Source organism: Armigeres subalbatus, chromosome 2, assembly GCF_024139115.2.
Source record: "Armigeres subalbatus isolate Guangzhou_Male chromosome 2, GZ_Asu_2, whole genome shotgun sequence".
In the NCBI taxonomy this organism is placed as follows: domain Eukaryota; kingdom Metazoa; phylum Arthropoda; class Insecta; order Diptera; family Culicidae; genus Armigeres; species Armigeres subalbatus.
Window position 1 is genome coordinate 344,337,691 of NC_085140.1, and position 27,675 is coordinate 344,365,365.

Sequence of the window (27,675 nt, forward strand, 5' to 3'; positions counted from 1 at the left end):
CTTTAACCCTTAGATTCACCTCCGTCGTGAGTGCCCTCACCTTGACCGTCTCGCCAAGGAATCCTCCGCCAATTTCTTGTAGGCGGCGCCCTTTTGCGAGACGCCCCGCTTCAGCTCGAGGATCATCTCGCCCGTTCGGGTACGTCTTATTCGACGTACGTCGGCGCTGAGTTCACCGAGCTTAACGTCACTCCTCATCGCCTTCAAGACGTCCGAGTACTTAGCCTCGTCCGTCTTGATGACTAGGGCATCGCCCCTGGAGCGATTGGCGCCTACCCTAGACTTCTTGCTACCCTCATTCGCCTGGGCCTTCTTTTCGGCCCTTGACGTCTTCGGTTTTCTCTTGTTCTTGACCAGGGTCCAGGAGGCGTCATCCCTCTCTATTTCCCTGATCTGGTGCGGCTGAGAACTTTCAGCCTGCCGTAACCCTCACCACCGTCTTTCCTGGGTGGACGGATCTTTCCAGGTTCTTCCTTCCCCGGTTTTGGAGGTACCTGGCCGGGGTTCAGCTTCCCAACCCCACTACCTTTGTTCGTGGTAGTAACCCTCCGCGTTTTGGAGCGGCCCCCAGGGAGCTCATTCCCTGGAGACTGTCTCCCCCGTTTTTGTGTCTGCTTCGTTGGAGCAGTCACCCCCGACGTACCCGCAAATACTTGAGCCTCAGTCTGGGTCGATTCGACCTTGCCCGAGTCCGCGAATCTTTTGGCCTCAGTCTGGGTAGACCTCGACTCCACGGATTTCACGGGTTTACATTTGGCCGTCCCGACCGCCCTCTCCAGCTTGGCGTTTAACATCGACTTTCGAAGTTTCAGCAAGCTCCTCTTGAGGTCCTTACTGATATTATGCTTCGATGACGCAAAGTCGATGATGGCGTCCAGCTGTTCCGTCGCCCCTCGAAGGCCGAAAGCCCATCGCGTTTGCGGTTCATCGCCTCCACAAGCCATGGGCCGTGCATAACCTCTATCGACGTAGCCTGGGAGATGGTTAAGTGACCCACGCTGGCGCTGCGCACCAAGCTGCCGACTATTGCCTCTGGCCTCCTAGGCGGAGAGCTGAACAACCCACCTCTCGCGAAGGGGTTGTCGCCTACACTACTACCACTAATAGAAGAATTGACTTGGTTCTCCATTTTGGTGCCACGAGTTGCTCGGGAAAAGAGGTCCACCACGCCAGAGCCCAGCATGACGCGGTAAGGGACAATTACTGTGGAGGGTGCACAGGTACCCCACAGGCTCCGTTAAAAGCCTAGCTCATTATTTCACTCCCTGGCCATGCATCCCCTCGGCACGGGTCGCTTAACGCCTTGGGATTAGGGGTTAGGGACGATGGTCCCCTTGGCCGCACCCACTCACTCTAGCTGATGTCAGAAGGACAACAGTGCCCAAGCTGCACTACCAGCTAAGTACAAAACCCTTAGCTGGCGGTCGATTGTCATAGGAAGACCCGTGGAAGCGTGGGATTGGAACTTGTGAGGATCAGAGCTGTGTACACACTTAATTTTTTTCACCGATCTCGGCTGTGCAAATCTCGGTTAAAGTTCGTTAGCTGAAATACCGGCTGAATAGACGTATGATTACGGCGGCTTCTTTGAATGCCGCAGTAAACAAATAGCTTTTTTCAGCTGAGATATCATAACCGAGCGCTCGGCTGTGCGGATCTCGGCAAAAGAATCAAAAAATGCCGAGCTGAACTAAGTGTGTCAACCTTCCTTCCCAGATGTCAACTCACCACTTCGCAGCCCGATGTCTGTATGTGTGTATGTATGTGTGTGTGTGTGTGTGTGTGTACAAAAAAATGTGGTACACACTTTTTTGTACTTAGCTTTATCCGATTTGCTTGCAACAGGTTGCGTTCGACGCGGAATCATTCCTAAATTTTTGCTATTGAAAATTGGCCCAATCGGCCATTGCGTTTTAATAAAAAAAACATTATTTTTTCCCCATTTTTCCCAATGGTACCCCCTTGAAAAAAAAAATTTCAAAGCCGAATTTTTTTTTTCAAAAACTGCTGATATGCATTCAAATGAACGCAAACAAATGTGAATTGATGGAAATGACTGAATCTATCACCCTGAAGTCTAATTTTAACCTCTCTTATATGCTTTTTTTGTTACTCTTATGTGTTTTCTTGTCTTATAATACACGAGAAAGGCACCATCACCGCTAGGTGGATTATTCTGGGCTTTTTTTTTACTACTGTCCGAATTTTTGAAGGAGGCCTCGGAGAAATTCCTGACAGAATTCTCGAAAGAATTTCTTCAGATGCTCCTCCTGGAATAATTTATTAATTTCCTCCTGTAGGGATTCTTTAGTAAAACGTTCTGAAATGCCTTTGTAAATTTCTCCAGAAAATTCATGAGTAAAGCAATGTAAAATTCCTTTGAAAATTCCGGAGGAATGACCGAAGGAATACCAAAAAGAATTTTCGGAAGAATTCCTGGAGGAAGTTCTGAAGAAATTCCTGAGGGAAATTTTCTCCTAGAGCTTCCAAAGGAATTTATTGAGAAAATACTGGCAGGTTTCTTTAAATATATTCCGATGAAATTCCTAACGGATTTTCCAAAGGTAATCCTCAAACAGCTTCCGTAGATGTTGTAGGCACTTAAAATGTTCTTAGAATTCCATCTTTGATTTTTCCTAGGAATATTATGAGGAAAAAAGAAAAACCTGAATTAATATTCGAAGTAATTTCTGGAAGATTTTCAGAAGAAATCCGAAAGAATTCTTGGAGGAATGTCCTAAGAAATTCTTGCAAAATTTTAAGAATGTCTGGGAATTAAACTTGGAAATTCCATTCGGGAAATTCCTCTACGAATTCTTCTGTATATTCCATTAAGAATTTCTTTGGAAAACTCTCCGGGAATTCCTGAGTAATTCCTACGAAAATTGTTTTGGGAATACCTACGGCAATTGTTTTAGTAAAAATCATTTAGAAATTAGGAATTAGGAATTCCTCGTAGAGCTCAAATTATTTTCGAAAATTCCTTTTGAAATCCCTTCAGATATTCTCTCGGAAATGCTTATAGAGATTCCTTCGAGAATCGAAAATCTTTTATGAATTAATTGCGTATCCTTTAGGAATTCCTTTGCATATTCCATTGAAAATTGGATTCGAATTCCTACGGAAAATCCTTTAGAAATTCATTTCAGGATATCATGAAGAAAACGATACTGAAGACCGGAAAACATGGGTTTTTGAGGAAGAGAATATTTATGAAATATGCAAAAATATCCACAGCCTTCCGGTGGGAATTGAACCCACACCTCCCAGTGGGATAGACGGGTGCTCTACCACTATACTACGGTAAACTCAATACTATCCTCATTAAGTTTAGGTTAGATTCCCACCGGTAGGCAGCAGAGTGTAAAATAATCGAAATTTTTTGGTGAAGTCCATTTTTCTTCATTTGTCAGTTCAATTCCGACACAATATTAATATTAGTCATTGAATATTTATGAACATTTTACAAATTGATAAATTATCTGAAATCTGAACACGTTTCAAATGAGTAAAGTGATTTATCACACAGGACTGAAACCGATTTTCATCCGCGAGGTACTTTCAACGGCAAACATCAACATAAACAATGCTAATTATGTTTTTTTTCTGCACATAGTGAACACACTCAGTGACAGTCAAATGAATGAGTTCGTGGAGTAGTCGTCTGACTATTTCATTCTATGTTTTGAATATTCATGCGATGTTTGTCAAAATTTGGACTGAAGTTGCTTCATGAAGATGAATATTTTAAGCTCTGGTAGGCAGTGGTTTTTCGGTTTTCCACAGAATAAAAAGTTAGACAAAAGTCGAAAACGATACCTACGGAAATTGTTTCAAGAAAACCTTCCAAATTTTTTTTAAGAGAATTCCTACTATGATTTTTTTTTATGAATTCCTTTGGAAATTGCTTTAGAAATTCCTGCCGAAATTGAATTATGAACTCCTTCGTTTTTTTTTAAATTAATTGCATCAGCCATTATTTTAGGATTTCTTAAACAAATTCTTCCATTAATTCCTTAAGAAATCTTTTCCGTAACTGTAGGAAAAAAATCTTCAAATTCCTTTGAAATTCCTCTTATATCTTCAGAATTTCACCCAGGATCTTTTAGAAATTCTTTTGTTAATTAGAAATTTATTCAGACATTATTTATGGAATCATTCAGAAATAACTTCAAGAGTTCTGTTCCGTCGGAGATTTCATCTGGAAATTCAATTAATAATTCCGTTAGAAACCCTTCCGAAAACTCCTTCATGGTTTTCTATTTCATTCTATAATAAATTTCCGGAAAAAATCTTCCAACAAAATTTCCGGAATAACTCCTGCAGCAGTTTTAGAAGAAATTTTGTATGGCTTTACTAAAAACAAAAGGAAGTTCTGAAGAAATATCCGGATGAATTTAAAAAGGCCTCTTAAGGATTTGCCGAAGGAATCCCTGGAGGAACGGCAAACGTAACGTAATTTTTTACATTATTCCTGGAATGAAAAGAAATTCTGAAGGATTTTCAAAAGAAATTATCGAAGAAATCCTCGGAGAAAATTAAGAATGAATTCTTGAACGAATTTCTTAAGCAAAACCTGGAAGATGGCAAAAAAATCTAAAGAAATTTACGAAAAAGTTTCCAATGAAATTCTCGGAATAATACTTATCAGAATTTCCAATTATTTCGGAAATAACACTAAGAAATTCTAGGAATATGTCCGTTTTGATAGGTCACATGCCCCAGTTTAACTTCGCCAGTGGCTGCGACATCAGTGGCTTCATTCAGTGGCGGTCATCCACGGTAAAGCGGCGAATCATTGGATTGGTCGCGCTGGCTGCTGCGCTCAAGTGAAATTTTTCTGCAGAACCAAATGGTCATCTTTAATGGAAGCAGTTCTTAAGTCCCATTTTTCTCGCGGGATAAAACTGTTGAGTGGTTACTGATAGTGATTGGAGTGGCACATCTTTGAAAATAAATAGGTTCTAATCAGGACCACCATTATATTTGGAAGAACGCAAACCGTTTTGCGGTTACTGTAGCAAATTCATGACATCCAGTGAAATTTTCTCGCAAGATTCTGAGTTCGGTTGGTATTGTTAGTAATTTTAAATGTGTATTGAGAATAAATCGGTCCTTCTCTTAATCCAAGACGGACTTTTTCGGACACCTCAATTGCTTGCCGGCGCAGAATGGTGCTATCGGTAACGGAATTAATTTTACGGACGCTACAATAATTTTATTCGCATGGATGGTGTCAGTAGCGTTCAGCATCCTAATATTTACATGACACTACAATGATCATTGCACCAAAAGGTTTTACGTAGTTTACGTCGGGCGGTCGTGTCTTGTACACAATTCATCTGATTTTTTTTTTAATTTATATTTTCATTATAGTTAGGGGTGTCAAAAATATAGGTTCTTTGGGAAAGTTGACTTTAAAAAAGTGAATGAATCAATTGAGAAAAAAAACATTTCTTACGGGCAAGATCAATTGAAAAATGACCTCAAACTGTCACAGAAGAATGCGAATAGAAATTAAACTGTGATGTTTTGAAAACTAGGTATTTAAGATTATTCGAACGAATAAATAAATCATTCTTTTCGAAAACAGACCGCATCGTGCTTTCGTGCTGTGCGGTTCTTTCTTTCTTTGCGGAAGGAAGCTATTTTAATTTCAACGGTGCTTCTTAGCGCTATTTGTACCCACTGATCCCGTTACGATCTTTGCAAGGACCCGTGCCTTCGTTTTACGTTGGACCCGTTTGCGGAAGTAAAATTCCGACAAGCGGTGGTAATCCTGCAGGGACACCGTTCTGGGAAAAAACCTCTTAGAAGGTCACGTCTCCACGCTCAGCAATGAGTATTAACAAAAACAAGAGGAAGAGTCTCTGAATTCTCCACTTCCTTCAAAGAAACAAGGTTTCAAGACCGTCCAGCCCAAGCGCGGAAAAATAGAAGGAAGCTGGAGAATTCAGATATTCCTTCTAACTCTAATATCGGAAATAATTCTTCTCCAATCGAACTAAGCAATCAGTTCGATTTGATTAATGATGAAATTGAGCAAATCGAATCTACCTCTAGCCCAGGTGATTCGATTCATGCGAAAAAGCAAAGGATTCCGCCAATTGTGGTATCTGTTGCCGAGTTTTCTGGCTTCCGGAATGAGATTTTGAGTAACCTTCAGGGGATCAAGGTTTCATTTCAGATTGCTAGGAAGGGTGACTGCCGCGTTTTGCCGGGATCCTTTGACGATCGCAAACGTCTTCTTCACTATTTAACTGAGAAGCGCCATAAATTCTTCACATACGACGACAAAACTGAGCGATTGTTCAAAGTCGTCTTGAAAGGTCTCCCAGTGATGATAATCATTGGATGAGATTAAAATTGAAATTTCTCATTTACTTGGATTTTCACCAGTCCAAGTAATTAAGATGAAAAAGAAATCATTCTGGTACTTCCCAGAGGGGCATTTCTCAAGAATTTTATTTAGTTCATTTTAACAAAAGTGAACTAAATAATACGAAAAGTTTGGAAAAGGCCTGTATTATGTCTCATGTCCGTGTTACATGGGAACATTTCCGCAGGCCTCGGGGAAATTTCCAAAACCCTACCCAGTGCCGTAAGTGCCAAAAGTGGGGTCATGGAACCAAACATTGTCACATGGATGCTAAATGCATGATTTGTGGTGGAACCTCTCACGCCAAGGACGCATGTCCTGTGAGAGAAGATTCCAATAAATTTAAGTGCGCAAACTGTGGGGCAATCATAAATCCAATTTCTGGGAATGCCCTTCACGCAAAAAGTTTTGAATTCCGTGCAAAATTGATGACGGGAAATTCCAATCGGATCCCAGATTCGACGGGTAGAAATTTTTCAAACGCTCAAATTTCGAAACCGGTTACCGGTCGAGCAATTCATACCCACCACAATTCACAAACAAATTTTGCCGCTCGTCAACGGGTAGCAAGCACTTCAGTAAATTCCAATGTACCTACGTATGCAAACATCGCTGCTGGTAGACAAAATTTCTCTTCTCAAAATGAGGTTTATACCCATGTCCCAACGGAAAATAACGGTCATGTTGCCGATTCAGGTAGCATGACTGCTTCCGATTTTGATTTTTTAACTGAACAATTGCATCACATGATTGATGCAATGTTCAAAGCAAATACCATTCCTGAAGCTGTTCAGGTTGGTATAAAGTACACACAAAAATTGTTATCGGACTCCGTTTCAATGGATCCAAATAATTGTGTGAAAGTTCTAAATTGGAATGCCCGCTCTCTAAAGGGTAAGGAAGATGAATTATTCAACTTCCTTTCAGTTCATAATGTGCATATTGCCATTATAACTGAAACGTATTTAAAACCAGGACTCTCCATTAAAAGAGATCCAAACTATTTTATCTACAGAAATGATCGTCTTGACAGCGCCTGTGGTGGGGTCGCCATCGTCATTAATAGACGTATCAAACATAAATTATTTTCTTCGTTTGAAACCAAAGTTTTTGAAACCTTGGGAGTTTCTGTTGAAACAAATTTTGGACAATTTTCCTTCATTGCAGCCTACTTGCCTTTTCAATGCAATGGGCAGCAAAAGAATTTGTTGAAAGCTGATCTTCAAATTCTGACTCGCAACAAATCAAAATTCTTCGTAACTGGTGACTTCAATGCCAAACACCGTTCATGGAATAATGCTCAAAGCAATTCCAATGGTAAAATTTTATTTGAAGATTGTTCTGCGGGATATTATACTATTCAATATCCCAATGGACCAACTTGTTTTTCTTCCAGTCGAAATCCTTCTACAATTGATTTAGTGTTAACGGATTCAAGTCAGCTGTGTGGCCAATTGGTAACTCATGCTGACTTTGACTCTGATCACCTTCCTGTGACATTTGAAATCTCACAAGAAGCCATTTATAATCCAATCAGCTCTACTTTCAATTATCATAGGGCTGATTGGGATTTATATAAAACGTATATCGATAGGAATTTTGATGTTGATATTCCTCTCGATACCAAAAGTGATATTGATAATGCTCTCGTATCTTTGACAAATTTAATTGTCGAAGCCAGAGGCATTGCAATTCCTAAATGTGAAATTAAATTCAACTCCATTATTATTGACGACGATCTTCAGCTACTGATCCGTCTTAAAAATGTGAGAAGAAGGCAATACCAAAGAACTCGCGATCCCGCGTTGAAAGTTATTTGGCGAGATTTGCTAAATGAAATTCAAAAACGTTTCGCTATTCTGAAGAATACCAACTTTGAGAATAATGTCTCGAAGTTGGATCCCAGTTCGAAACCCTTTTGGAAATTAACAAAATTCTTAAAAACCTCAAAAGCCAATTCCAGCGCTTAAAGAGGGAAATAAAATTTTATTAACAAATGGCGAAAAGGCTCAAAAACTTGCTCAGCAGTTCGAGAGTGCCCATAATTTTAGTCTAGGTCTCACTAGTCCAATTGAGGATCAGGTTACACGGAGCTTCGAAGACATTCTCAATCAAGAGAATGTTTTTGACCCTTCGTTGGGAACCAATTTGGATGAAGTGAGATCTATTACTAGAAAATTTAAAAATATGAAAGCCCAGGTGATGATGGTATTTTCTACATACTTATCAAAAAACTTCCTGAGAGCTCTTTATCCTTTTTGGTTAAATTGTTTAACAAATGTTTTCAATTGGCATACCTTCCAGATAAATGGAAAAACGCCAAAGTTGTTCCAATTTTGAAGCCGGACAAAAATCCAGCTGAGGCTTCTAGTTATCCTTAATCAGTTTGCTTTCTTCAATAAGCAAACTGTTTGAAAAGATTATTTTAAATAGAATGATGGTTCATATTAATGACAATTCTATTTTTGCTGATGAGCAATTTGGTTTTCGCCATGGGCATTCAACCACTCATCAGTTATTAAGAGTTACGAACTTAATTCGGCTCAACAAATCTGAAGGATATTCGACTGGAGTTGCTCTTCTTGATATAGAGAAAGCATTTGACAGTGTTTGGCATGAAGGATTGATTGTAAAATTGATGAATTTTAATTTTCCTCTGTACATCATTAAACTGATCCAAAATTATTTATCAGATCGCTCACTGCAGGTAAACTATCAGAATACTAAATCTGATAGATTACCTGTAAGGGCTGGTGTCCCCCAAGGCAGCATACTGGGGCCCATATTGTATAACATTTTTACTTCTGACTTACCTGATTTACCACCAGGGTGTCAAAAATCTTTGTTTGCAGATGACACGGGCCTTTCAGCCAAAGGGCGAAACCTTCGTGTCATTTGTAGTAGATTGCAAAAAAGTTTGGATATTTTCTCCACTTACTTGCAAAAATGGAAAATTTCCCCGAATGCTTCCAAAACTCAGCTTATAATTTTCCCACATAAGCCGAGAGCTTCTTATTTGAAACCTTCTAGCAGACCCCTCCTTAGCAGGGGCCCTCCTTAGCCGTGCGGTAAGACGCGCGGCTACAAAGCAAGACCATGCTGAGGGTGGCTGGGTTCGATTCCCAGTGCCGGTCTAGGCAATTTTCGGATTGGAAATTGTCTCGACTTCCCTGGGCATAAAAGTATCATCGTGTTAGCCTCATGATATACGAATGCAAAAATGGTAATCTGGCTTAGAAACCTCGCAGTTAATAACTGTGGAAGTGCTTAATGAACACTAAGCTGTGAGGCGGCTCTGTCCCAGTGTGGGGATGTAATGCCAATAAGAAGAAGAAGAAGAAGCAGACATATTGTCACTATGAATGGGGTTCCAATTAATTGGTCTAGCGAAGCTAAATATTTAGGACTTCTGCTAGATCAAAAATTAACTTTTAAAAATCACATTGAAGGCCTTCAAGCCAAATGTAACAAATATATTAAGTGTCTATATCCACTTATAAACAGAAAATCAAAACTTTGTCTTAAGAACAAACTTTTGATTTACAAACAAATTTTTAGACCTGCCATGTTGTATGCTGTGCCAATATGGGCTAGTTGCTGCAATACCAGAAAGAAGGCACTCCAGAGGATTCAAAATAAAATTTTGAAAATGATTCTGAAGTTGCCTCCGTGGTATAGTACCAATGAACTTCATAGAATTTCTAATATTGAGACATTGCAACAAATGTCCAACAATACAGTTCCCAACTTTAGACAAAAATCGTTGCAATCTTCTAGTGCAACGATTAACTCCTTGTACCCTTAGTATAAAAGAGGTTAAGTTTAGTTTAAGTAGAAAACATTGTAATTCCTACATGGTTCAATTCAACCATAAGAAAAAATTCTAACTGCTAGAGGCAATTGAAATGTATTAATAATAACTAAAAGCGTAACATAGCAAATAAGGATGATAGTGTTAAGAAAACACGGAACACCTAGTCTAAGAGATGAATGCATGTATTAGATAATTAGCAAATAAATTTAGTTAAAAAAAAAAAAAAAAAAAAAAAAAAAAAAAATTCTTTCCGAAAGCTTTCCTCTAGTTCGAATAATAAATAATCTGGAGGCTTGCATGACGACGCATTAAGGCTCCCCAAACCTAAGCGATTTCATCGCCGCGACGGCGACAACTAGTCGCCGCGATTCTATCGTTGGGTCGCTGCAGGCAATATTCTATTTACGCTTCCATACCAACGGCGACAGAATCGCTGTCGCCAAGCGATAGAATCGCGTCGCGACTGTCGTGTCGCGTGTGTTTGGGGGAACCTTCAAATCGTTATCTGTTCATATGGAACAATTTAGCAATCAATCATGAGAAGTAATTTATTGCACTGCGTGGGACTGAGGAATAATATGCGTACATGTATTTAACCCAGTTGTAGCAGTCCCACAGTTCACTTGACATTCCCTCTAAAATCGTATTTCAAAACACCTTTTGAATACACGTCACTAACGTTCAGCTCTCTGTCTGATTTCAGAAACGGAAATAGGGTGTCCTCCGCCAGATCTAAAGATTTCCCGCTCCAGGAAAAACTATGCAACAACGGAGGCACCATTTGTAACATTCGAAACCACGCAGATCTATCTCCCGCAGGATTTTACGACCGCTGATTTCGAATTCGTCGACAACAAAAAGTCCGCCTCAATTGCCGAAGGCGCATTGCTGAACAGCCAGGATGCTCAGTTGCACGATTCTCACGACACGCCGTTCTGGTGGGAAATGGGAATCCAAAATGCCGAAGCGAGGGAATCCTTAGCGGCGGTTTCGTTCCCATCATACAAGCGGCGTGCCAAGCGAGGCTTGAGGAGAAGTCACAGAGTGCGCCGATCGGCAATCGATCCAAACGGGGACGACTACCAACTACTGCATCAGGAGTTGACGCCCGTCGTTGTAATAAACAATATTTTCAACGAGAACGATAGCGATCACAGCGTGTTTGATAATGTGTTTCTGAGTGGAAAACAATTGGACAAGGAACTGGATGAAGAGAAGGAGCACTATGTGGATCAGAATGAAATTGGAGAAGCACTGGAGACGGAGGTGGTGGATGGCCGTGGTGTGAAAACGAGGGTTAAGCGGAAATCTGGAAAGACAACTGGAGCGTTGAGCAGAGCCAAGGGAAGCGGAAGCGACAGCGGTAGCAAGAGTATTACCAGACATAACAAACAAGGTGAGGTTCGTTTTATTGTTAAGTAGGTTAGAAGTTACTTAATTTCAAACTAGTTTGTAAGGATTAGTGTGTTGCTCGAGTTTGGTAGTTGAAGAATAAAATCACAATCCTGGTCTGATGATTTGGCGAAGGTAAATAATTGGCGATAGATGCGTATGGAATTCTAAATTACAACATGGATTGGCTGATTTTGGGCAAGGTTCATACCTCCTAGCCCAAAAGCAGATAGCTTGTTAAGAGTCTCCTTAATTGACCAATACTGAGAATAGAACATAATCTAGATATCTTGGACGAGGAGCAAGATGACCGCAAGGTGCACGATGAGGCTAGCACGTCAGAGGACGCCAAACCTTACCATCGAGACGAAAAGATGGTGAGGGAGAAGCGTAAATCTGGTAAGGCAACTGGTGCTCTAAGCCGTCCGAAGGGTGGTAGCGATAGCGGCAGTAAAAGTATCAGTCGAAATGCCAACAAAGGTGAGCCTGCTAGTTCATAGAGTTTCATTCCCTTTAACATTACATCGCCTCAAATCGCTCGCTATGTCTGCGCAACGGAGTAGAGAACACTCAGTTGAGGTCTTCGCTTCGCATTAGACCAATCACTGACATCAAAACCGCCTTCATACGAAACATTTTATCCGCCAATTGACCATTTCAGTCAGCATTAATTTTGGATAAGTTTTCAGCTTTCACTCGCTTATGCTTGCAATGACTTGCATGGAGCTGTGATCGTGCAATAATCCTTTCCATGCAATAATCCTAGGTCAATACGACGAAGATGGAAGTTACGTTCCACCGCTTCCGGACTCGCACGAGAGCCCAGATGAGGAAAAGGAAAGCGAAGAGATCGAAGAAAGCCCCGAGCTACATCAATTCCGTGAGGTTAGCGAAGTCCGCTTTCCCGGAGAGGTGGGACCACTGGGTGGACATCGACTGTGCAAGATACAATGCGTTAAAGGCCACTGGGTGGGTCCTCTTTGCGCCATGAACGAACACGAACAAGATGAGAATGGACAGCTTAAATTTGAACCCTTGTACAAACGATGCGTGGTGGATCACATTCCACCGCATTTGCTTCTTAGCTACAAAAACGTTTCTGTGGTAAGTTCTTCTGTTTTTGAAAAGTTAGATTGAAAGTGTGCAAAACATTTTTTTCAGACAATTGGCTGGGACCTCCCCCATGGTCATACATTGCAAGCAAGATGTAGGGATCTGGGTCTGTACAAGCTTTTGGGTGAAACCAAGGTTCTTTGCTCAAACGGGATGTGGGCCCCCAAGATGCCGTCTTGTGTACCAACTACTCTTCTGACGAATTATTCGGGTAATTATCTATATTATACAACATTAACTTCTTCGCTAATATCTCATAATTTGAACATTCAGATGACAGTCCACCATCCATTCGCATAAAGGTGGGTGTGGGATCTGCAGCCTATGAGCCATCCGGCGTGCTTGCTGTACTGCCCACCAGTACAATTCACCTAGACTGCATGTATCCTCGACGTCGGGGATCTCCGGAATGGACTTGGACCGGCTGGTTCCGTCAATACTTAACTGGTACGATTAATATCTCAAAAACTTCTCATGTTTCCCATAAACCGATTGAAGCTTGGAATAAATCTACTCAAAATCTACAGCACCCCATTGTGTACAGTTGCAATTCCCTCTCACCTATCTCACAAGACGTTTTCCAATTCTGCTCTACTCCCGATACTAATCCCTCGTAGATACCCCCGGCAGTGGTACTGCTGTTAACCAATTCAATCCGATTCCTGATTTTTTCAATATAGGTTGGTCCGCCGTACCGGAGGAGAAAGCATCTCGCTATCGGCTCACCATCAAGGACATCCAGAGTCAAGACTCGGGAACGTACACTTGTGCATCGCCACGGGGACTAACCAACAGTATTGTAATCGTTGTGGCTAGTACGGATGGATGTTATTTGGTATTGGAGAAATCGAGTAACGTGAATTTGCTTTCACTATTTCAGTATCGCAGTGCTCTACTCTTTTGGAACCAAAGCCACCTTTATCGTTACGATTGGAAGGTATAAAGCTTGGACAGCGAGCATTGTATAGGTGCCCTCTTGGTTACAGTTTACAAGGAACGGCGAACGCAACATGTCTAGCGTCAGGTAAGTGCATTAGTTTCGGTTTTCCTATAAAATCCACATTAAGCTGACCGATTTTTATTTTGGGTGAAAAAACATTCTATTAAAACTTCACGGCCTCTAATCGCACATCTATCCTTATCGTTTCTCATTCATATGAGACAGGATTATACGATTACAGGCAGATCAGCTCAATTGGTTATTGGTACGCCATGGAATTTGACTGCTTAGGCCGATGACATACTGACGCGTGTGCGTGCGCGAACGCGGCCAAGACAAAATAATTCCTCTTGCTGATATTCTGTTTTACGAGTGGTTTGACTCGTTCATGCACGCACGCGCGTCAGTACGGCATCGGCCTCCACTTCATACTGTCGGCGCAGTGCCTTCGACTTCGCTGATCTCGTCCAAGTCTTTAACCCTTAAATTCACCTCCGTCGTAAGTGCCCTCACCTTGACCGTCTCGCCAAGGACTTCCTCCAACAACTTCTTGTAGGCGACGCCCTTTTGCGAGACACCTCGCTTCAGCTCGAGGATCATCTCGCCCGTCCGGGTACGTCTTATTCGACGTACGTCGACGTCGAGTTCACCGAGCTTGACGGCACTCCTCATCGGCTTCACGACGTCCGAGTACTTAGCATTGTCCGCCTTGATGACTAGGGCATCGCCCCTGAAGCGATTGGCGCCTACCCTAGACTTCTTGCTACCCTCATTCGCCTGGGCCTTCTTTTCGGCCCTTGACGTCTTCGGTTTCCTCTTGTTCTTGACTAGGGTCCAGGAGGCGTTACCCCCTTATATTTCCCCTGGTCTGTGGCGGCTGAGAGCTCTCAGCCTGCCGTAACCCCTTACCACCGTCTTTCCTGGGTGGGCGGACCTTTCCAGGTCCTTCCTCCCCCGGTTTTGGAGGTACCTGGCAGGGGTTCAGCTTCCCAGTCCTACTACCCTTGTTCGGGGTAGTAACCCTCCGCGTTTTGGAGTGGCCTCCAAGGAGCTCATCCCCCGGAGACTGGCTCCCCCGTTTTTGTGTCTGCTCCGTTGAAGCAGTCATCCCCGACGTGCCCGCGAATTCTTGAGCCTCAGTCTGGGTAGACTTTGGCACCACCGATTCGACCTTGCCCGAGCCCGCGAATCCTTGGGTCTCAATCTGAGTAGACCTCGACTCCACGGATTTCACGGGTTCGCACTTGGCCGTCCCGGCCGCCCTTTCCAGCTTGGCGTCAACATCGACTTGTGAAGCTTCAGCAAGCTTCCCTTCAGGCCCTTACTGATATTATGCTTCGATGACGCAAAGTCGATGATGGCGAACAGCTGTTCCGTCTCCGGAGACGAGCCAGCCTCGGGCTGAAAGTCTCCTTAATAAAGCCAAAAAGAGCTGTTCCGTCGCCATCTCGAAGGCCGAAAGCCCATCGCGTTTGCGGTTCATCCCCATCACAAGCCATGGGCCATGCATAACCTCTACCGGCGTAGCCGGGGAAAAGGTTAAGTGCCACACGCTGGCGCTGCGCACCGAGCTGCCGACTATTGCCTCTGGCCTCCTACACAGCAAAGAATTTTGAAAATTCAACGACGTGTAGAATTGCAGCTAACTCTATTAAACGAATTAACATCCGACATTCAATTAAATTTGATTGAATTTTACAAGCAAGCACAGTTTAAATTTATTTCGATTTAAAAGAACAGTGAGATCGATTGAATGTTACGTTTATTTGCATGCTCCAAATATGTGCATGAAAATACATTTAAAATCACAACATATTTTTATCTGTGTAGGTGGAGACCTGGACAACCCACCTCTTGCGAAGGGGTTGTCGCCTACACTACTACCACTAATTGATGAATTGACTTGTTTTTCCATTTGGATCCCACGTGTTGCTCGGGAAAAGAGGTCCACCACGCCAGAGCCCAGCATGACGCGGTAAGGGACAATTACTGTGGAGGGTGCCCAGGTACCCCACAGGCTCCGTTAAAGGCCTACCCTAGTAACATTTTAAGTTTTATAACGCTCTTGAAGACCATAATTTACTCTTCAAAAGTGTTCTAAAACTTGCATAAAACCTAAATGTTACTAGGGTAGTTCATTATTTCACCCCCCTGGCCATGCATCCCCTCGGCACGGGTCGCTTAACGCCTTGGGATTAGGGGTTAGGGACGATGGTCCCCTTGGTCGCACCCTCTCACTCTAGCTGACAACAGTGCCCAGGCTGCACTACCAGCTAAGTACACAACCCTTAGCTGGCGGTCGATTGGATAAATCAGAGTTTTATGTCTAAATATTGACAACCAATACATTTTTATTGGTTCATGAATGCAATTTAATTTATGAATTGAGCCCATGTATTCATTAAGATGCTTATCAGCGCAAAATTTTTGCGAAATATAGTTTCGTAGAATTCATTGGTCTCATCAGAATGATACATCTGTCCTACCTATTTTTCCACATTGCTACTCTGCTAGTTGTCATTTATCATTCTATTGCGTTGAACTTCTACCGCAAACCCAGTGATGAACAATAAAAGTTTTAATTTTCATAATTCTAGGTAACTGGTCATCTCCAACTCCCAACTGTCATCCAATTCAGTGCCCTCCACTGTTCCTGGAAGATCCTCATCTAAGCCTGGTGGAGTTGAACACTTCCGCCTGGGGACGGGCTGTGTTCCGTTGTGCATGGGGTTACCGACTTAGTGGTCCACCAGGACTGGAGTGTGAGCCAAATGGTCACTGGAGTGGCCCGATTCCAAGATGCCGCGGTATGACTCTTAATGCAAGGAAATACTCCCTTAAGTTTATTTAGAAGAAATCCCCGAGCAAGCCAATTGGTGTCTCGTATAATTTGATTCATTTTTCACCTGTATATCTTTCATTCATTCAATGGCGTAATCTTCACAAACCTTCTATCTCTACCATCACATCCAGCGATCCAATGCCCACAACCACTGGTCCCTATCAATGGTCGAATAGATGGAACTAGCGGGCTGAACACGTTTGGTCAGCGCCGTTATGCCGTTGGAGCATTGGTAACGTTTAGTTGCACCGAAGGACATCTGCTCGTTGGCGAAGCGTCGATAGTTTGCACCGAAACTGGATTTTGGTCTCATCCTCCACCGTTTTGTAAGTAAATCTCCCTCATCGCATCATAACTATCTTCGTCTTCTTGTTGTAGAAGTTTGTGATACTCTAAATTCCCTATTTCTTAGTAGATTATCATTGTTAGAGCATATTTAGAGAGATCTCTAGTTGAATCATGAATTAGGTCGCCCAAAAAACAATTTGCTTGCTCAAGTCTTGCACGCGATTCCAAATCAAAATCTAATAAAATGTCAAAAGTAAATCTAACCGAATGAAATTCAATCATTGCAAACAATTAACTCCGATTGGTTCGAGACTGGCACGCGATGGCACAATTACGAGCTCTCGACGTGTGTACCTAGTTAGTGTCACGATTGTATTACGCGTCCAGACCAGTTACGAACCCTAACCAGATATTTCCCCCATCCACCAGGTAAGGCCCAATGTCCCTATCCGGGTGATCCACCGAATGGGTTGATAGCACCACTGAAGTTCCACTACGATCCCGGAGACTATCTGACGGTTCAGTGTCGACCAGGGTTCGTCGAGCATGGCGCCAATGGAGGACCACCGGAACGTCCACGCTGTACGCCGGAAGGGGACTGGTCCGGACCGGTTCCCCAGTGCCGGAGTTATGAAGAGATTTAACTATATTAAGACGGAATGGAGGATCTGGCAGGATCCGTTACGAAATAGATATTTGTGATAACAGCGGAGCTGATACAGGATGCTCTTGTGTGACGAGAGGCAATGAGAAGCACCGATTGTCGACGACATCGGGTGAAAATAATGGTTTGATGTTTTTTATAAAAGTACAACTTGAAACGGTTTGACCCCAGTAGAAAAAAAAAAACAAAATGTAGCATTCGAAGCCATCCAAATGACATGTGGTACTGTACCTTAGTAGATAACATTAGTTCACCTGTGGGGTCACACAAAATACCCGTAAAGCAATTCCTTGACGAATTTACTTTCGATAGTGCAGAGAAAAAAAAAACTTGTAAATCAGACACCATTTTGACAGAAGAATTGTACAGATATTGGAAGAAATGCGTAAAAAAAACTCTAACTTTGTTTATTAAATCCCACCAAAATCTATCTTACTAGACCTTGGCACACTTTCTCCATAAGATTTTTATCTATATCAGTCATATCTTGGAAAGAAGCTCACCTATACGTACGTAACTCACTTTGTCTATCAAAAACCATGTAACACTTGATTCTGTGTGAAACGCTTAGATTGCAACTATTCTCGCTGCATTTATAACTCTGATGACTAAAACTCACATTTCACTTACCAATATATCAACACACATAGTATTCACTGTCACATATGTTTTGAAAACCAGACCACCAGACATCCTATATATGGAGATCTACAACAGAAATATAAGATACTTCAATATTGAACGTTGAAACTGTTTTGCGCGGCATTAAACACGACTTACTTGTTTGAATATGAAGAAAAATCTATAAAACTGGAAGCATAATTATTATACATCTACAACAAAAAATACAACAGTACCAGAAGTTTAAATCATATATATCGCGTCTTGAAATACGCTTCGGGTTAAGTTGAACAAAATGATACTACACAATATATATCATTCTTTGAAATATATTATAATGCATACATTTTTCATTGTTACTGTGAAACAGAATTATTGTCGCATGAAAACTAAAATAAAGCGGACGAAAACGCTCGTAATACTTGTTTTATTTCCAAAAAGTTGCAACCGATTCTGAGCAAATTCCCTAGAACACGATTGAATAGTCTAATACAACTTACTGCACTTAAGTTATGAGGTCAAGATTGATGTGCATTCAGTACTGACCCGATTTTGTCACTCCCCGATTTTATCACGTTTTCGACCCGATTTTATCACGTCCCGATTTTGTCACGTTTTCGACCCGATTTTGTCACCCCAAAAAAAATTGTCATTCTTTTTATTTTCGTAAATAATACCAAAAACAACATTGATTTTCATGAACTAACTTTCACCGCCTGTAGTTTATTACGAACGACTTCTGAGTACCTGGGAAATATTCTGTAAGCAATTTCGACAAGAAATAACGGGTACCGTTCACGCATTTGGCCTTTCCAAGGCATAAAATGATTCATATTTGTGGAATGAATTTAAAAAAATGAAAATATTTTTTTTCCAATTTTGTCACATACCCTGTTTTATCACCCCAAAATTCACCAGGGGGGTGATAAAATCGGGATATTACTGTATTTGTTTTTTCATCTGTATGTTAAGATCATTAAACATTAATGTTTACAATGCATAAATAATGACCTAAAGAAAAATTCTGTATGCAGATTACAGAAGTTTGAGCTTTCCATTATGTTTAATTGAACCATATGCTTAGGGGCCGGGCGTACACCCTCCTCTCCTAACATTTTGTGTAGACGTTCCGTATTCCGATATCTTTCAGACTATGTGATAACTTAGCAAGTCACCGTTTTCCCATAATATTTTCCATACAAATTTCGGAAAATGGGGACGCAACCAATCGAGCCCATCTTTTGCACAGTTGATTGGGGACCCAACACGATTCAGAAAAACCTTGATTTCACTTGATTGGATGAAGTTTGCGTTTTTCGATATAACTGTACCCCACTGAATGTAAATGAAGACGCATGGTCACCCACCATAGTATTTGGCAGCAGAACTGACATTTTCATTTTCATTGAGAGATGTCACGCGATATTTACATTTTATTTTCTCCCGCTTTCATAGAAAACATAAACAATGAAAGGAATTTCGCAAAATTTTCACAGATTTTTATTTCATGAAAGCGCATCAAACTATTGTAAACAACCTGTTTCTTCTTCAATAATGTTCTTTCTAACTCGAAAATCAGGAACATTAAATCATTTTATCGACTAGTCAGCGTTATTTGCACAAATTTATTAAATCTTTTTAGAAATTTAGCCTTGAAGGGCGGTATAAAACAAAAAAATTTACGCAGATGTACAAAAACAGTGGTTGTCCTCTGCAATATTATAAAGAATGTGAGTGAATTGGAACATCTTTTCTGAAAACACAATATTGGACAAACGGTTTTGTAACGAGTTATAGTACGTTTTGTATGAATGACCTCCAATAATCATATTTTGAGCATAACTTTTTTGAAAATGATTTTAGATCTATATATGGTTTATTCTAGAAAGTTATGCATAATGACAAAAAACATGTTTGTCTAGAAGACTACTTTGATCTATCTTGAAACCTGTCAAAGTTATTGAGGAATCTTTAGAAAAAATAGTCAATTTTCACATCAACACACCATGAAAAGCGGCAAGAGGCGGCAAGCCAAACAGCCACCATCTGAAAGATTCGGTTTTAAGCTACCGAATGCACAATGTTTTGTTTTGTTCCGCCGTGTTCCACTATTATTTTGAATCAACTTAAAATAGTCTTTAATGTACGTTTTTCAGTACAACTGTTAAGTAAACAATTGAAAGTGGCTAATATGATTGGTTATTTATTGTATGGTTACAATCTCAACAAATGACAGCCATTCGTCTTAAATGTGGCTGTTTCGTCTTCGATGGAGATTTTTGGTATTTTGATGTAAAAATGGACTATTTTTTCTTTTGATTCCTCAATAATTTTGACAGATGTTAAGATAGATTAAAGAAGTCTTCTAGGCAAACATGTTTTTTGACATTATGCACAACTTTCTAGAATAAACCATAGTGCTAAAGTCATTTTCAAAAAAGTTATCCTCAAAATATGGTTTATTGGGAGTCATTCATACAAAACGTGCTCTAATTCGTTACAAAACCGTTTGTCCAATATTGTGTCTACAGAAAAGATGTTCCAATTCACATTCTTTATAACATTGCAGAGGACAACCACTGTTTTTGTACATCTGCGTAAATTTTTTATTTTATACCGCCCTTCAAGGTGGATAGATCATTGATATTTTCTTATCAAAAGAAAGCCCAAGAAATATCCTTCAACTCTTCTGAAGACATCATGACTCTAAAATATAGTTTTCAGGTCGAAAACTAAAAAACGCACGTTTTGGGGGCTTCTGAACCAGTGTGCACTGCCCGGCAAGCGGCAAAACATTGGTGGCAATATAGTTGCCACTGCCCGGGAAGCTCGGGAAAACAGGCAACAACAAAAATGTAAAAAGATTTTTAAAATTTTGGTTTTACGTAGAACCAGTCAAATCAAAGTACGTTACATTTTTCTGGTGAAGAGTCCTAGTCAGAAAACGCATTATAAGTGAAAAAATGTTTCGCGTTTTTCTCCCAAGGGGGGCAAATAAAGCCACTACATGTGAAATAATAAGTAGAGCTCTTGTTAATAAATAGAAAAATATATAATTTGTTGGTGGCAATATAGTTGCCACCAGTGTTATAAAATGTCATTTGCATTCGTTTGTATAATTTTCCCAGATTTTTTTCCAGAAGGTAGCTATCAATTCATGATGTATGACGAACTTATAGGGCTTAAATGTGCCTACAACTTTCTCTAACAAGACATTGCTGTAAATATGTAATCTGGGACGTGGGAGGCAAAATGCCATTCAAATGACATTATGTCAAATGACACGTGACATTTTGGAGAGTTTTCACTCTCCAGCCTCAGATGTTATATTTAGAGCAATGTATCCTTGGACAAAAATATAGCCCTACACTAGCGTTATAAATACATCTAAAATTATGGAATAAATTTGGCTTCTAAAGAAAGTTATGAACAAATTAGTCAAATGACATGCAGATGACATTTTACAAGCCTGGTTGCCACTGCCTTATAAAGGGTTAAAGCTGCACTAGAGACGGTCGGGTTCGGGTTTTAAAACCCGAAACCCGACCCGAACCCGACGGGTTCGGGTCGGATTCGGGTTTGGAAAATTAGAACAATGTCGGATTCTGGTCGGGTACGGGTTTGTGAGATGATAAAATGTCGGGTCTGAGTCGGGTACGAGTTTAAGAAATAAAATATTGAATATTTTTTTGTTCACTTCTGGTTATTTTAAGGCTTGTTTGTTGTTTGGGCCTATACCCTTTTGAGTGTAAAGAGAAATATAAAATATCTAGTGTGAGTTCTCCGCCAAAAAATTAGTTCGGGTCCAGCTCGGGTTTAGGACTGCAAAAATTGTCGGGTTCGGGTTTGATAAGATTTTTCATTCCGGGTTCGGGTCGGGTCCGGGTTTGAAAAGAATTTATAAATCGGGTTCGGGTCGGGTTCGGGTTGACGAAATGTGAAACCCGACCATCTCTAAGCTGCACTTTTCAGCAGTAGTAGTAAAATTTATGTTTATTTGCTCTTTTTTTTTTGGTTTAACAATTTTTCATACAGCGCAAGTGCTTGACCAAGGGTCCTTCATCTTTATATTAAAGTTTAATTTTAGTATTCTATTTATAATAATTTGCATTGCAAAATTGTTCAGTTTTACCATCGTTGGCATCATTTTGTTTTATGTTTAACTTAATACTAATAATTTGATAACCTAACTACCTATTTACACTAATATATACATACAAATTTGATAACCTAGATTGGAACGAGCGCCCTAATCGCTGGTTGGTCCGAAAGGCGCACAAATCCTAAACCTTCCCTTGCACTCACCAAAGCGGTCTTGTAATGTTTTGACCCTGGCCAGACGGTGGGCCTCAGAAGTTCGTGTCCTTTGGGGAGTGTTGAGGATCATCCTCAGGAACTTGTTTTGCACTCGTTGCAGTTTCAAATGATGAGTTTTAGCGCAGCTCTCCCAAACTGGCTTGCCATATTCGATCACAGGGAGGATAATTTGCTTGTGGACAGAATGCTTATTATTCAGGGACAATGACGACCGACGGTTGCCGTCATACGCATATTTGTCCCATGTTTGCTGGGATTTCCTATGTAAATGAGACAGTTATGCGTATAACGGCAGTACAGTAACTTCAACAAAATGTTACACTTTGTCACCGTCTTGTCAACTTGTTGCTGGAAAATAAGCTTGCTGTCAAGGATCAAGCCAAGGTAGTCGGCCTCATTGGCCCATTACACAGTCGTGCCATTGAGGATGCTTTTACAGTCCCCAGGCGGAACATGTTTAGGGGATTTAGAGTGGGGAAAAATGATGAACTGTATTTACCACGATTGTACAAATCTTCCAACTAATGAGGTACTCTGTCAGGGCATCCAGGCCTCGTTGGAGTTTTGCCACTAGCGCTCTGATCACTCTATCGTCGTAGACGATGGAGGTGTCATCTGCGAACAGAGACAGAATGCCGCCTTCTGGAGGTTCTGGTATGTCGGAGGTGAACAGATTGAAAAGCAGGGCCAGGCCATCATGCAATACATTGTCGAATGCCTCTCGACATCGAGTAAGGCCATGGCGGATGTTTTAGAGACAATGGGGACTTCATGCTCTTCAATGATTTGATATAGGCCGTCAATTCATCAGCTGAGATCTCCAACCCCTCCGAGAAGTCCTTGGGAATAAGATGGATGTTGTTAACATGATCGTTAACGGCTCCTTCGTGTGAAGTGATGATGTTCTGTCCAGGATTGTGCGAGCTGACAAAGTGACCTCCTCTGCAGGAGTTATCAAGCGATCCTTAGAGCCATTGCTGTCTAATGGGATCAAAGGTGGAATGGGTCGAGACTTGAATTTTAGAATTTTGGTCAACTTCCAGAACGGCTTAGCGCAGTCTGGGAGAGCTCGGATCTTATTGGAAAAATCAAAAAAGCGATTGCAACGGGTTTTGAATGCAGGCAGCCCAGTACGTTGGTACTGTCTGCGAACCACGTTGTCAATGGTTAGGGTTTCGCTACCTGACGAGCCATTGGAACATGCTGCTCTCTGGCCACCGAGATTGCCTCTTCGATGGCGCACAGCTGGCGGTCGATACTTTCTGGCGTTTCCAGACGCACCTTGTAGTCGATAGTGGTGTCAACGTACTGCTGGAACCGCTGCCAGTTCATTCGATTGTAATTCCTGCTGGAGAGTTGGTGATGGTTGATCGACGAACCGATTTCGGCCATCACCGGATAATGATCCGAGCTGAGCTCCTGGTACACGATCGGTTGTGAGATGTGATCGTCCATGTTGGTTATGTACAGATCTAACGTTGCGTGGACTCCGGACCGACTCAGCCGAGTGTTGGAATCCGGGCTTAGGATCGTGAAGTGACCTTCCTCCATGTCGTTGCTCCAGATGCCACCGTTTCGATTGCCGCGACTGTTGCCCCAGGCTTGATGCTTCGCGTTCAGCTTGACAATGTCCCTCCGAAGGGCGGCCGATGTACCATCGATATCTTTGGCTTGAGTTGGGCAGTTTGCCGCAATGAGGGTGATTATTCCGATAGAAGTGCTTCCAAACGAGAAATCGCTTCGCAACAACAACTGTCTTTCAACTTGAGAAGTCTTCTGTGGAGGCAATGTGTTGATTATATTTAAATAGTTCATGGGTCACCCTACAGAACGGTCTTTCGCATAAGGGTCAGTTTTCACAGTAATTTCCATACAAACTTTAAATGACGTGTGTACAGTCAAATTACATCCAAAATTGCTAAAAATTTAGGAGGATTATTAAAATGGCAAATGCAATCGTTTAAGCATCGGGGGGCAAAAAAGTCAACATTTGAATCACTCTAATGTACACTCACCTCGGGTTTCAGGTGCGTTTCCGTGATAAAGGCCACGTCGATCTCTCTCTCGTTGAGAAAACCAGCCAGCTCAATGATTTTGCTCTTAAGTGAGCAAGCGTTCCAATTGACCAGACCCACCCTAGCAGCCATTTTCAATGACGAACATGCCCAGGGTGAAGATCTGGTCGAAGCGTGTTTTGCAATCGCGTAGTCGCGGTGGGTCGCTCTCGGCTCGAAGGGGCTCATTGTCCTGGTGATGGAATCCAGGGGGAGGAAGTGGGGGTCATTCGCTGGTGGATGGTGCCGATGGTACTAGAGCTTGAACCCACTAAGCTGCCGCTGCCAGTCACTTGTGCGGTTGTTCACCTCGTTGAGAGCAGGAACACGGTTCTTCTTCGGTAGGGTCCTGGTGGAGACTTTCTTCAGGATTTCCAAAAACGCCGCCCGCTTCGGACAGTTCTTGGTTGCAACCAGATGTTTGTCGCAGCAGTTGGCGCATTTCTGATCAGCCACCTCCATCTTGTCACACTTTCGGTCGGATGGGGTTCGCCACACTTGTTGCAGCGCGACTTTATGCGGCAGTTTCTGGTGCCGTGTCCGAAGTTGAAGTAGTTGGTGCACTGAGCGACGTCGCGGTGCACTGGCCGATATCGCTCCCAGTCAACGACGATGTAATCAATAACGCCAACCAGCTTCAGGTCCTTTCACGTGGTGAAGCCGTGCTCCAGGTTGACCAGGTAAAGCTAGTCGCGATATCTCCTCCTGACGATCAATTTTGTGCACGGCCACTGCCTTCAGGCTGCAGCTCTCGAGTTCCGCAATGAGATCTTCTTCCTTCATGTCGTGGAGCCCTCGCAGAAAAGCCTTGAGCGGCTTTGTGCCGGGGTGGTCATGAGTTGTTTTATTTCGTCATTTTCACGATCGAAATTCAAAAACTCGAAAAGTGTTGATTTTAGATATAGGGTTTGTCCACAGAAGTTTCAAGATATTTAGGAGCGCATCTTTCGATAAAAACAGTTTGATGATTAAACCCCCTAAAAGTGAGTTGAGAAAATTATTTTTCCACCAGAATGAAATAGACACGTAGTATCTTCCGCAAAGTTGTAGTAAATGTTAACACGAGCAACTTCGCTGAACATCCCGAGTTTCTATCTCTTATATATAACAAACTTAAGTCGTTTCATGTAAAAACACCATTAAAATCTTATTTTTCATTCTAACTCTTTCCAATTATTTTTCCCATTTTCCGTTTCTTCTACAAAGTTGTTAAACAAGCAAAATTACATGTTTTTGCTGAACATTGTAACATTCCATCTCACATACAACAAAAGTTATCTTTAAATTATACATATTTTTAAAGGCATTTCCACTTGTGATTACTCCCTTAATTACAAAAAGTCGCAAATTTCTTCACGATATGCTGAAAATCGCTTATTTCATTTTTATACTGATATTGAAAACTTTTGTCGACAAGAGTCTTCTCGAATGCTGTGTTAAAAACTTATGAGAAATCATAATATTTGAACAACTTTTGTTTTATAAGAGATAGAAAGTTACAATGTTCAGCAAAAACATGTAATTTTGCTGGTTTGACAACTTTGTAGAAGAGACGGAAAATGTGAAAAATCATTAGAGTTAGTTTAAGTTAAAAGAATGATTTTAGGGGATTTCCTCATAAACCATGTTAAGTTTGTTATATCAATAATATAGAAACTATGCTTCATCGCCGCATTTGTTATAACGTGAAATGCAAAGTTTGTAATACCAAAGGAAAAGTTGTTTCCAAATTCAATAGGATTTGTATTCGTCGTTCTCTTTGTCATCGCTTTCACACTTTCAATAAAATAGTTTAATATCTTCTGGAAGCACCTTCCTTCGACTTCTTGGCTTTTGATACAATGGGATCCAACGATATCAGTGATCAATGCGTCAGTTCCTCGTCTGCTGCAGGTAATTTTTAGGTGGTATTTTTCCTGTGTAGAGCGGGAGGGGTTTGGTTTGAAAAACGAACGGTTCTGTGTAACTTTCAACTCCCAGGGCCGATTTCAACCAAACTTTGTACACATATTCACTATGAGGAGACTCTCATATGGGAGGGTAATTTGGGGAAGGGTGGAAGGAGTTCTGGAAGGAGGGGTATTGTTCAGAAAACGAGCAATTCAGAGTAAATTCTGAACCCCTGGACCGATCTCAACTAAATTTGGTACACACATTCTCTATCCTAAGAAAAAGATTACAAAGGGGGTGGAATAGTCATTGGAAAAAGGGGGAGGGTATAGGAGAAGAGGTTATCTTCGGAAAACGAGCAATTCAATGTAACTTCCATCCCCAAGGTCCGATTTCAACCAGATTAGGAACACGCAGTCTGTATCCCCAGGGGAAGAAAACAGAAGGGTTGAGAGAGTCATTAGGAAATCGGGGAAGATAGGGGGAGGGTTATTGTTTAGTTAACGTCCCTCTGTCAAACGCATGGGTACATTTAAATCAAATTTGGGACACGTACTCTCAATCCTTAGGGGACGATTATAGGTCATCGCAAAAAGCGGGGCGTGGGGTATATTATATAAAAAACAACCACTTCAGTAAAACTTCTGAACCCTTTGACTGATATCCTGAAAAATTGAGACATATATCCTTTATTCTAAGAAGGCGATTATAGATGGAGTTGAATGCAAAAGGGGGAGCTCTAAAGGAGGAGTAAGGTGCGCGAGGTACGTCAGTACGTCAGGAGTGAAAAACGTTAGGTATAATGTACAATAGGCATATCGGATGTTGGGCATACTTCAAATTTCTCATTCTTTATTTAGCTAATTGGATATTGATAAATTCCCAAAAACATAAAAAAAAATCCCGGAAATAACATATTCCCAAAAATAACATTTTCCGCAAGTATCATAATATGATACAAGGATATTATCCTTGAAAACATTTCTTTGGAAATAACATTCCGCCCAAAAATGACAATTCCTCGAAAGTGCCATTTCTCAAAACAAATCCGCGAATATGACATTTCCAGCTTGACTTTCCGGGTACCCCAAACCCGAAATAAGTCCCATCCATGGAGGTGTGCGAGCCGCCCTGGTCTTCCCAGGGCTGTAAGTCCCCACGCTTCCCACAGTCCCCATGGCTGCGTTTCCTCCCCAACTTCGCTAACATCGTACCGACCAAGTCCTGTGTAGCAGGAATACGAAAGCTGTCGCTCTCAGAGTGAGCCACGCTTTCTCCGAAGTTTTTTGTTTTATTTTTAAATGCGATCTGATTTTTGTCATCGTTTAACTGACATTCTGATCTGTTTATTGCGCAAATCC

The 27,675-nt window shown here is 41.5% G+C and overlaps 1 protein-coding gene across 8 annotated transcripts in view; it reads left to right on the forward strand.

Moving 5' to 3' along the window:
• LOC134212872 (locomotion-related protein Hikaru genki) overlaps positions 1-18,466 on the forward strand; it is a 105,650-nt gene extending 87,184 nt beyond the window's left edge. For 3 of the 8 annotated variants that reach the window (XM_062691127.1, XM_062691128.1, XM_062691129.1), the window contains 10 exons: positions 10,897-11,589; positions 11,871-12,065; positions 12,352-12,689; positions 12,747-12,909; positions 12,972-13,145; positions 13,316-13,513; positions 13,579-13,722; positions 16,236-16,445; positions 16,612-16,806; positions 17,198-18,466. In XM_062691127.1, coding sequence (XP_062547111.1) covers positions 10,897-11,589; positions 11,871-12,065; positions 12,352-12,689; positions 12,747-12,909; positions 12,972-13,145; positions 13,316-13,513; positions 13,579-13,722; positions 16,236-16,445; positions 16,612-16,806; positions 17,198-17,412 — 2,525 coding nt within the window. In that variant the 3' untranslated portion in view covers positions 17,413-18,466. Of the gene's footprint in view, positions 1-10,896; positions 11,590-11,870; positions 12,066-12,351; positions 12,690-12,746; positions 12,910-12,971; positions 13,146-13,315; positions 13,514-13,578; positions 13,723-16,235; positions 16,446-16,611; positions 17,126-17,197 lie in introns of all 8 variants that reach the window. The other 5 variants (XR_009979363.1, XR_009979364.1, XM_062691130.1 and 2 more) reach the window with 5 other exon arrangements.
• The last annotated feature ends 9,209 nt before the right edge of the window (positions 18,467-27,675 follow it).